Source organism: Doryrhamphus excisus, linkage group LG15, assembly GCF_037039965.1.
Source record: "Doryrhamphus excisus strain RoL-2023G ecotype Guam linkage group LG15, RoL_Dexc_Guam_v1.1, whole genome shotgun sequence".
Lineage (NCBI taxonomy): Eukaryota > Metazoa > Chordata > Actinopteri > Syngnathiformes > Syngnathidae > Doryrhamphus > Doryrhamphus excisus.
In genome coordinates, this window is record NC_136371.1 from 6,974,645 (window position 1) to 6,986,937 (window position 12,293).

Here is a 12,293-nt window from a genome sequence, read left to right on the forward strand (position 1 = left end):
AGTATCATGGTGTACGCAATGTGTTCAGAAAATATACAACTCAGCAAATATGAACAGAAGGAACTTGCAGTATACTGTATTATTCTTTAAAGGGGACCTATCATGTTTTTTCCACTTTTCTGACCTACAAATGTAGTTAGAATGTTGTATTCTCGTGTTAAATGATGCCAAAGTTTCAGATAATGATGTTTGCGCATTTGGAAGTGAGCCCTGAAAGAAGTTTGGGATGGCTCAAAACGCTTGTTTTCATAAGACGTGGTAAAACTGCCCCTTTGTGCCCCTTTGTGTCACAGAGGAGCAGACTTCCTTATATGGGCGTGGCTTTAAGCCAGATAAGCTTTCTGCCCTCCTCCAAGTTCTGCTTCTCTGTTTACATTGCTAGCAATGACTCGTAAGGGAAAGGCACATTTGTTTACAATTCCTAAAGACGCCACTATCAGGCACAAGTGGTTGGAGTTCCTGATTTCTACTAGCAAAATAAATGCATTTTAATCTGTCAACGGCATTTCACACTGTTTTGTGAACATGGGCCAGCATGTAGCTGAAGCTCGATACCTTTCCAACATTACTTTGTTGTGCGGAAGAGTCAGAAGAGCAAGCGGTAAGCAACAATCAGTGTCCTGTGTTTATTTTGTCATGGAGGAAAAGCGCTTGTCTGTGTAGCATTATAGAGTGTGCATACAGGGAGCAGGGTTGCTAATAGCTGTACAAAGCAGGAGTAACCTGTTGTCTTGAAAGATTTCAGACTGTTCAGTCTCTACTTCTGGATTGGATTCAGGGTCCAACACATATGGCTGTATATTAAAAGCCGCCATTTGAAAAAGATACATCGCCGTTTATTATCAACTCCTATAAAGTTATAAAGTTAACTCGAGAGTGTGACCAACCACAGTGGAGTGGGAGTGTATGGAGGCGGGGCTGTGGGTGGAATACGTTAAAACAAACTGTTTTCACGGGAAGTGCGAAATCCAAACAAATACAGCTGAATAGGTGCAGATTCTGGAAGAACTAGAAAGCTTTCTGTGCTGGTTATTGTGTGTAGCTGCACAACTCAATACAAAGGACCGAAAAATGAGTACAATAGGTCCCCTTTAACACCACTTGTTGACTTGTGTGGGTTTTTTTTTCCTTCTGCAGTCTGGGTAAAACAGCCACACGCAGCTTATTTTTATCTATTTCATAGAAAAAGGCGAGTATCATAGCACCTCTGCTACTATCAGGATTTGCCTTTACGCAGACAGGGGACAAGAAGTCTGCATACTTCAGACGTACAGTATTTCTGGAACATTCCTACGTGTCTTATAGTTTATTTAAGTGCCGTACTAAATCACTGGAGAGCCCTCTTCTGAGCACACACATAAACAAACACAGACCCACACTGTGTGGAAGTAATACACAAACAGAGCCCTGGGAGTGTTCCTAACGCGACCATCTGTCATTTTAAATGACATGGACTCAGGTTGCCTCTTGTGGGGATCATTGGTTTATATCAGGGGTGTCCAAAGTTTTTCCAGCAAGGGACGCATACGGTAAAATTAAACGGATACGGGATATTATATTATAAAAGAAAATATATTGTCATTCTCATAATATTACCACTTTTTCTCCAAACTAATTTTCCAAAAATGGCAACATTTTTTTTTGTTACAAATATTGTGGAAATGTTTGGGGAAATTTTGGATACAATTGTTTCAATGCAGCTTTTTCGACATTGGCTCTCATATATGGCTGGTCATCAACTCCATACTGTTATGTAACAAGCATGATCATTACCTTCTTCTCTAACCACATGGCACTGGACGACAGTGCTTCTTTAACCAGAAAAACAAGTCAATGAGTATGAAGTGGACATAGTATCCCTGGCAGTCTGCCACAGACCAATCCACAAACAGAACCCTGACAAAAAGTCACATTGAAAGTGTTTTCTTTTTGTGGAAAGGAAGCAGAGTGCCTGCCTACACATGTGACATCACCAGAAACTTGAAACCATCATTTTCAGCAGCTCCCCCCCTTGCTTCTCACTCCCTGTTCCCATATTTGTTCCTCTCTTCTAAACCGATTCCACAGCCACAGTTTGTTTCCATTCAGGGCTCCAAATCAGACCCGTATTTCCACCTTCTTGGCCCAAAGCAAGGCTCTGGCATCAAGACTGCACAGCACAAGACCACCCTGCTTCTGATATCAGCTGGACTTGTTTGAGGAGGTAAGTGCCCCAACACTGTGCTCCGTGAGCTGGACTGACTGTTGCCACGTGGTTTGACTTCTTGAGGAGTTCTGCTCACCAAGAAGAACACTGCTGCGCTCTTCAAGAGCATTGGTGTTGCGTTCAGTGTGCATGCGAGGGTTCTTTCCCCTCCAATGGTTCAAATACTTACTTACATTTAATGCGAACCATAATAATTCTGAGTAGAAGTAGTAATAGTTTCAATAGATAAGTTGTTACTCTCCAATGCGAATTGAATACCCAGTAACCAGTAATTGCAGCAGATGCCATGTCATCATTGTGAAATTCCCCCACCATAAAACCATATGAGAATATAATTTATGGAAGTGCATTATCACTTATATTTAAATACTTTGTGTTTTGCATGACCGGTTGACTGTCTTTTATTTAATTTGGTATTATTTATTATTTACATCTTAGATGGATTTAGTTTTTTTTTGCGGCAAAATGTAAACAGCCCTTACAAGAGCCAGCTGGCCCATTAGACAATATAGGCAAATGGCTTCCAGGAGGCAAAAATCTGAATTTATTTATATAGTTATTACCTATAAGCGCTGACATAGGAGGTTGTATAAAATCTCGCCTTTGGATTGGGTCGGCTCAGTAGTAACGAGTGTCAAACCAAACAATAGAGTACTATACAGTATTTGCACAATATCGTACAAAGCAACAAATGCAATTTGAATTTTGAACATATACCGTTTTATACATTCATGCAATTCATGAGCGACCAATGGCCGTCTTTGTATGTGACGTGTGTATAATTTGTGCAGCTATATGATAGCAGGAAAGCTCCCAGCATGTTGTCGCTTGCCAGACACTCAAAACATATACTGTAGGTCGGGTTCATTACTTGAAAATAACCGCGATACTACCTTGGGCTTTTTGAAGTACTAGAGCTAGTACTCTTCATGCATATTTCAAGTGCATACAGTACCAAAATAAGTATTTGATGACATTCTCCATATTAATGCAACTGTAATAATGATTTTGGTGAATGAGTGAAAGCATAGCTTGGACGCAGGCCTTTCAATTAGAATGTGTGATCTGAGCGACAGAAAGAGCAAAGGAAAAGGAAGCTGTTCAACAGTGGACCTTTCGGAAAAGTATATATACTGTATCTCCCCAAAGTGAATACACTCCTCGCTTTTATTAGAATATACGTATATTCTGCAGGGACAATACTTTATAAAGGAAACTACTATCCACTGTAAATAACTCAACACCATCCGGTTAGAAAAGAAATGTGAGGGTTATAGTAATTACTGTGTGAGATTGTCGCTAAAAAGGACTACACTGAGGCCTTTTTGCAATACTGAAAATAGTACAGCGATGAAGATGAAATATACATCTTGGAAAGTCTTTAAAAAGCTCATGTGTTGGAGTTTGGGATTTTTCCAGAGAGCAGAGCTGGAGACTTTTTTTTCAAATGGGAAACAGGGTGGGTAGAGATATTTTAGAAGTAAATCTGACTTTTCTAAACGGTATATTCAGTTTGTTTGGAGGGGAATCTAAATTCCATGTAAATAACCGAGTGAACTTTGAGACTGGAAATTGAATGTAAAACCTGCTTGGTGCATTGAACATTTGTCTTTGTCCACAATTCCACTGCAAACATCAAGATTTTGTATTGTTCTCCAATGCAGTATATGATTGAGATACAGTTCATATTAACTGTACCAAGTATTACATTATTTACTGACATTTTCATATTAGATTGGGTAAATAGGCTATTTTACAGTACGTCTTCTTCCATTAGTACAGTACATTCATGTTTAATTTTGGACCATGGTCAGTTGAGACCATACACTGTAATGCATGGCAGTACAGTACAGGATAGACATTTATAGTTTCTATTTGTGTTGGGACACTATTAGAAAGAGCCACGTGACTACTCTTGTACAAAGTGTCACTGCCTGAGAAAGCAGATCTGCCATGTTTGAACAGGGAGGTCATTCTCAGCTTTTATCACGTTGTCTGTCACTACTGAGGTCCTCAGTGCAGATATCCACATATTTGATAGCCTTGTTGGCCAAAATGTAGCTAAAAAAAAAAAACATCTGGTCTGGGACATGCTGTGGTGAATGTGGTTAGCACGTCCGCCTCACTGGTGACCAGTACAGGGTGTGTGCTGGGATAGGATCCAGCCACTATAGTCTTTTATCCTGGAATCGTAACATTAGAAGAAAAAAAAAAACAGGCAAAGAAACTGATCAAGGTGACCATTCCAAACAATTAATTCCTATCTGCCCATCACTCTGCTGGAACACATTTACAGTAACATCCAAACACAAGCCTTATTTACATCTTAAATGCCTTATTTACACTTATGTCTACTATATTAGGTAGGAGCGAGCTAACAAGCTACTGGCTAACCATCGTCACTTTTCAGTCTTTCTTCCTAGATAATGACATAATGGATAATACATTTATATGTAATATATCATAATAATAATAATTGCTAATAGATAATAATAATAATAGAATAAGTAGATTACTTACATTTCAGTTGGAAACAATTGTTGGGACATATGGCTGTTAGCTAGCAAAGCTAGCAAAGCTAGCAAAGCTAACCCCAGGGTTGCTAGTCTCCAATCACATAAACACTTTTAAGCAACCATAGGAAATAGTAGTTTACTGCTAATTGCTAGATTACAGTAAAAACGCATAGCCTGAAAATAAGATGAATGAATATTTAACAGTCTTAAGTCCATGTCAATTGATACATAATTCTTACAGTAGTTTCATTCGTGGATGCCACAGTGACCTAATGTCAGATAATTGACCTCACCATTGTGTTATAGTACAAAAACTAGTTTAGTTAAACTAAACTTGTACATTTTCCTGCAAAATGTCCAAAGGTGCTTTCTGATGGTAAGTGAATGGAAAGTGAATGCACAGTATACTTTATATAGACTTGCACCAAAAAGTGAAGCGTCCTCAGATAACTTCTATGATCAATCTGACTTGACATGAAGACGGCTTTGACTCTTCTTAACCAAATAGAGACACGTGAGGAAAGGTTTGTTTTGGCTCGATGGTCTCAGTCGTGTACTTTGAAAAGGATGACATAAGCTGGGCTCCAGCTTACATGTCTGTGCTGCTTGTGTTATTTTCTCAATGACGCACACTTTTTTTTTTTATCAGTGTTTCTGTTTGGACGAACACATGTTCAGGCCACGCTGAAAGAAGAAAAAAAAGAAGAATTACAAGAAACAGTAGTAAATCTAACATTAAAAAATAATATATGACAAATGTATTCATGTTATGAAAATTCAGTGAGTGTTTAAACTTTCTAGAGACTGGTCATATGTCCATGGGTAAGTTGACACTTCTGGTTAGATGTTGGAACAAACCCAACATGTTCTGGTTAGATCCAACATCTAACCCAACATCAACATCAAACAGAACATGTTAGGTTTGTTCCAACATCGAGCAAACATGTTCTGTTGGAACAAACCCAACATGTTCTAAACCCAACAGAACATGTTCTGGTTGGATGTTGGAACAAACCCAACACATTCTGGTTAGATCAAACATCTAACCAGAACGTGTTGAGTTTGTTCCATCTCATAAACCCAACATGTTCTAAACGCAACAGAACATGTTTGTTAGATGTTGGAACAAACCCAACAGGACATGTTGGGTTTGTTAGATGTTGGATCTAACCAGAACGTGTTGAGTTTGTTCCAACATCTAACAAGAACCTGTTGGGTTTGTTCCAACATCTAACCAGAACGTGTTGGGTTTGTTCCAACATCTAACCTGAACGTGTTGGGTTTGTTCCAACAGAACATGTTTGCTAGATGTTGGAACAAACCCAACATACCAACCCAACATCTAGCAAACATGTTCTGTTAGAACAAACCCAACATGTTCTAAACCCAACAGAACACATTTGTTAGATGTCAGAACAAACCCAACATGTTCTGGTTGAATGTTGGAACAAACCCAACACATTCTGGTTAAATAAAACATCTAGATCAGGGGTGGGCAAACTACGGCCCGGGGGCCACATCCGGCCCGCCAAGTGTTTGAATACGGCCCGCCCAATCTTTCCAAAGTATTTCATTTAAACTCAACATACAACCTGGCATCATGGCCTGAGCCAACCTTTTGATGGTTTTATCAATTTCGTTTTTTGACATGGTCTGTTGTTTACAAAGTGCTCCTGAAAAATGGGACACAAGCACATAATAATAATAATAATTATTATTATTATTAGATTATTATTAGATTATTAGATTATTATAACTATTATTAGAACTATTATGATTATTATAATTATTATATTAATGCTAATTATTATATTAATTATATATAATATTATTATATTTGCATATTTTACATAATAATAATCTGATAATTATTATTTTAATTTTATTGTAATTATTATAATATTTTATTATTTTTAAAATATTTAAATATAAAATAATAAATAATAATAGCAGATTGCATGACAATTTTACAGATACAATAATACCAGGTGGACTGTTACGTGTAAAATATATAGTCTGCCCCCCCCCCGTAAATTTTGTCATATCAATGCGGCCCGCGAGTCAAAAAGTTTGCCCACCCCTGATCTAGATCAAACATCTAACCAGAACGTGTTGAGTTTGTTCCAACATGTCATAAACCCAACATGTTCTTAACTCAACAGAACATGTTTGTTAGAACAGAACATGTCGGGTTTGTTCCAACATCTAACTAGAACCTGTTGGGTTTGTTCCAACATCTAACCAGAACGTGTTGGGTTTGTTCCAACATCTACAAACCCAACAGGACACGTTGGGTCTGTTCCAACATCTAACCAGAAGTGTTAAAACTGTCCTCAAAACTTCTCATCCTTATGCAGGTTTAATGGCCCTTGGTGTATATCACAACTTCAGTCTTGTAATTACAATTGTATCCTCCTCTATAGATGTACGTACATATCCCTGTATTTATATTGTGTTGTCTCTTTTCACCTTTGGCGTTGCTTTAGCATGTTCTGATAACCAATTGCGTAATTGTGCATCTTGCTTGGAGACAGTGAAATTCCACCCTTCGATTTTCTATTCCGCTTATCCTCACAAGGGTCGCTGGAGCCTATCCCAGCTGACTTTGGACTGGTCGCCAGGAGAGCGAAATTATTTTTAACAAATCAACTGTGAATTATTGGCTGTTTTTTTGTGTTTTTTAGAACTTTTAACTTCCAGTCCATTTGAATATGGAAATGGACAAACTATCAAATGATAATCAACACAATGGCGCTGCAGTGGCATTGGACGGAGAGTATGTTATATTCTTTTCAAATGATTAATACATCTGGAATTTTATTGTTATTGTGAACATTTAAAGTACAATATTCCACTACCAGAGTCCCACAAGAGGAACAAATGTTTCTACAGCACAATAACAAACCATCAAAGAGGCCTCAGTTTACGGATGTGAGTACAACAAACTACTACAACAAATTAACATGTTTTTTTTTATGTTCTTATGCTTAACACTGCTTCTTAATTGTCTTTCAGTTTGAGGGTAAGACCTCGTTTGGCATGTCTGTCTTTAACCTGAGCAACGCCATCATGGGCAGTGGAATCCTGGGACTTTCGTACGCGATGTCGAACACAGGCATTGTGCTTTTCTTGTGAGTGTATAATCATTTGTATACAGTGGCTATATGAATAAGTGATGTAGCAAGGGACGACTGTACATTTTATACTTTAAATCCCTGTGTGTGTATATTGTAAGAAATATGTCAAAACATGCAACACCAGCAGGTTTTGCTACTTAAATACATAATTCCACATGTGTTCGTTCATAGTTTTGGCCTGTACTGTACATGATTCTGTACATTTTGATTGATATGCACTGTCACTGTCTTTCTTAAATGAATAAATCTAGACATTCAGGGTGGAATCTAATGATTATAATTATGACAAGTCACTTTTATTGCAAATGTTGAGCTGAAATTTAATGTCACACAGCACTAGATGAGATTGAGAATTTCTACATGGCCTCATCTCTTGTTGCTGTGTGATTTTAACAGGGTCCTTTTGATATGCATTGCGTGTCTGTCCTGTTACTCCATCCATCTCCTGCTCCGTAGTGCTGGAGTAGTGGGTAAGGCTTCAAAATATTTAGAAAATACACAAAAAAAGACTTGCTTCACATGACTTCCACTGTTTTCTATTTCACTTATATGTTATGTGATTTTGTTGTTTTTTTTTTTCCAGGTATTCGTGCCTATGAGCACCTGGGTATGAGAGCATTCGGTCATCCGGGCAAGATTATAGCAGCTGTTGTCATCACGCTGCATAATATTGGCGGTAAGGTTGCTTTCAATTCCATGGGAATTAAATGGGCATGGAAACTGAAACATGGGACTGAGTTCAATAAGTCAACTGAACTAAAACTTAAACCAATCTATTTTTAACCAAGATTTTGTCAAAACTGTTTCTTAGTTTATTCAGGTATATCGCTAACATTATTCATGGAACTTGTTGTAATTGGAAGAGAGAATGTTGCAGAATAATGTTTGGTTTTTTTTGCAGCTATGTCCAGCTACCTGTTTATTGTGAAATCAGAATTACCGCTGGTAATCCAGGCTTTTTTAGGCCAAACATCTCGTTCTAAGTAAGTACTAAATATTTAAATATTATCTTTGAAACTAGTTATGTAATTGTGGTAATTATGGTAATTGTAACAAATCTATTTTCATTATCCACTCAACTCACTTGAGTTATTGATTACATAATTGTCCAAATATATTGAGTATTAATTATATGGATGTATAATACATCATTCCACAATTACAGTGCGAATGTTGTGGCAAAACTACTGTCTTTTTTTTATCTTCTTCACAAAGTGAATGGTTCATGAATGGGAATTACCTCATCATCCTAGTCACTGTTGGCATAATCCTACCTTTGGCCCTGATGAAGCACCTAGGTATGTTTTCACCTTGGCTTTCTTCCAATTATACATACAGTATTTGAATACAGTAGACAAATTATTTTTTCAGATTAAAATTAACAAAGCATTATTAGAGCCCTGTAGACATGACAAAACACGACTGGTCACATTTATACTCTTTTTATTTACAACATATTGCGCAACTGCACGGTCTTGAGACACATGCTAACTCGCAAACTAGAGAGCTAGCGACCTAAACGGTAGCCTTCAAGTTATTTCCTTTAAACTTAAATAGCCAAAAACTTACCACTTCCACACGGATAGGGAGGATAACTATTAACAGTTATTTAACCTTTAACATGAACATTAATCAAACGTAATAATTTTTTCTGGGTACATGATACCATACAGCATCCATATCAAACATTAAACTTTCATAAAGGTGGAGGCCTCAAACTAGTGTCCTGCGGGCCACATTTGGCCCGCGGGCTGTGTGTTTAAGACCCCTGGTCTACAGAGCCCTGATGTACAGAGATAATTGCTTTTGGTCAAGAATAATAAAAGGAAACACAGGAAAAAAATGAGTATTTCTTGATTAATGCTACATATTTTTGTGCTTCTAAGGCTATCTGGGTTACACAAGTGGCTTTTCTCTCTCCTGCATGGTGTTCTTCCTCTCTGTGGTAAGTCTATATCTTATTTTAATCAATACCAGAGAAATTCAATGTAATAAAGCAGTACATTACATCTCTTGCTCTGTCGCATAAGGTCATCTACAAGAAATTCAACATTGCGTGTCCACTGGAAGTGTTTGGCAACTACTCTGTAAGCGCAGACATTTCAGAGGATGCATGTACCACCAAGTTCTTCACCATCAATCAAGAGGTGAGCACGGATTAAATTTGCTTTATCTTTCACTAACCATCACATTGGAATGCATACATGATTCCCACATGAGGTGAAGATATTTGTCTTTTTTGTTTGCAGACGGCGTATGCTATTCCAATTCTGGCATTCGCTTTTGTATGTCACCCTGAGGTTCTTCCCATCTACACTGAACTAAGAAGGTAGGACACTAACAATAAAAGTATTCATTACAGGATATTATAACAATATTTTACATTGTATCTGTACCCCTCAAGCCCAACAAAGAGAAGAATGCAGAATATTGGCAATGTTTCCATCCTTGGCATGTTCATTATGTACTTCCTAACTGCAGTATTTGGCTACTTGACCTTCTACGGTGAGAGCAAAACTCTTTTCAAAGCATATTCTTTAGTTCCGTTTGACCTGAAATTTTAATTATATTTCATTGTAACAGAAAACACAGAAGCAGAGCTCCTCCATACCTACAGTAAGGTGGACACCCTGGACACTCTGATTCTCTGTGTGCGATTGGCTGTCCTGGTTGCCGTCACCCTCACTGTCCCAGTGGTCCTCTTTCCTGTATGAACATGCATATTTCTCTCACAGTACAGTAACATAAATAGAAACAAAACACAAAAGTATACAGAGAGATGATTGTTAGCAACTGTCATTTTGAGTAGAAAGACATAAATAATAATGAGAAAGAAATAAAGTCTGACATGCTTACCGTACAATATTGTGTCTCTATTTCCATCAGATCCGCCGTGCCTTGCAGCAGCTTCTGTTCCCTGGGAAACCTTTCCACTGGCTGCGTCACATCGCCATTGCCCTGTGTCTGTTGTTTACCGTCAACTTGCTGGTCATCCTTGTCCCCAACATTCGAGACATCTTCGGCATTACTGGTATCATTCATTCATTCATTCATTTTCTACCGCTTTTTCTTACGAGGGTCGCAGGGGTGCTGGAGCCTATCCCAGCTGTCTTCGGGCGAGAGGCGGGGTACACCCTGGACTGGTCGCCAGCCAATCACAGGGCACATATAGACAAACAACCATTCACACTCACATTCATACCTATGGACAATTTGGAGTCGCCAATTAACCTAGCATGTTTTTGGAATGTGGGAGGAAACCGGAGTACCCGGAGAAAACCCACGCATACACGGGGAGAACATGCAAACTCCACACAGAGATGGCCGAGGGTGGAATTGAACCCTGGTCTCCTCGCTGTGAGGTCTGCGTGCTAAACACTCGACCACCGTGACGCCCTACTGGTATCATATTAACTCATATAAATAAATTACTTTTGTATAAGAACATTAATGATGCCGAGTTAAGTCATAATTAAAAATTTATTTTTCCTTTAAAAAAAACATTCATTATTAATATGGAACCATAATAAAATATCAATATAGCCCATCTTTTCTATGTTCAGGGGCAACGACCGCTCCCAGTCTGATCTTCATCCTTCCTGGACTGTTCTATATCCGCATCATACCCACTGAGCAAGAGCCCATGAACTCAAGACCAAAGATCCAGGTAGATTTCTTCATCTTTTAGCACATCATTGGTCAATTATTTGATTCCATGCTAACATTGTTCATTTTTGGCGTTTTTCAGGCTGCATGTTTCACAGCACTGGGGTTTATATTCATGACGATGAGCCTCACATTCATTGGAATTGATTGGATGAGCGGGGAAAAACGAAATGTGGGGGGACATTAAAGTGCTTCCAAGCTGGACGGTAACAGCAGCCACGCTTCTTGCACACAGCCCTTCCACTTCCTGCTGGATGGTTTTGGCCAGTGCTTTTGACAGCTCATTCATTTATTTAAGAGGACATTCTGTTCCTTCATGGTGTCAAAAAGGTGTGTGTCCTGTCATATACACACCACGACACATAGGCGGGTAGTGTCAGCCTGCTTATGTTGCCCATGGAAGCCACCATTGCTACGAGCTTCAATAAAGGCTAATCATGGAGGCTAATTCCCGAAAAATGCAAAACAATAATGGAGCATTAATGACAATTCCCAAATCAAAGACCAAACACTCTGGGTGGGACAATTCTGGTCATTTGATTGTTGTACTTTTGTAATACTGCTGAGCAGTACTTCCCAAACTATAGAAACATGAGACAAAGTCAAAACGACAAAGTCTGGTAATGCATGGCTATACTATAAACCAATTAATTTGGTATAATGGAACCAATTGCTTTGGTTGTTTACATTTATTCTGGACAATGTATATTGTTCAATAAATATTTTCAAAAGATTGAATCTGTGTTTTGATTGTTATTATCCATTCTA

The 12,293-nt window shown here is 38.3% G+C and overlaps 1 protein-coding gene across 1 annotated transcript; it reads left to right on the plus strand.

Moving 5' to 3' along the window:
- The first annotated feature begins 1,948 nt into the window (after window positions 1-1,948).
- slc38a5b (solute carrier family 38 member 5b) lies at window positions 1,949-12,263 on the plus strand. The gene is made up of 16 exons (XM_058050592.2): window positions 1,949-2,203; window positions 7,407-7,498; window positions 7,584-7,653; window positions 7,738-7,853; window positions 8,256-8,329; window positions 8,443-8,535; window positions 8,761-8,842; window positions 9,075-9,157; window positions 9,746-9,804; window positions 9,890-10,006; window positions 10,109-10,188; window positions 10,264-10,364; window positions 10,443-10,567; window positions 10,746-10,890; window positions 11,423-11,526; window positions 11,608-12,263. The coding sequence occupies exons 2-16, from the start codon at window positions 7,434-7,436 to the stop codon at window positions 11,710-11,712; spliced, it is 1,419 nt and encodes a 472-aa protein (XP_057906575.2). The 5' UTR covers window positions 1,949-2,203; window positions 7,407-7,433; the 3' UTR covers window positions 11,713-12,263.
- Window positions 12,264-12,293: the final 30 nt, after the last annotated feature.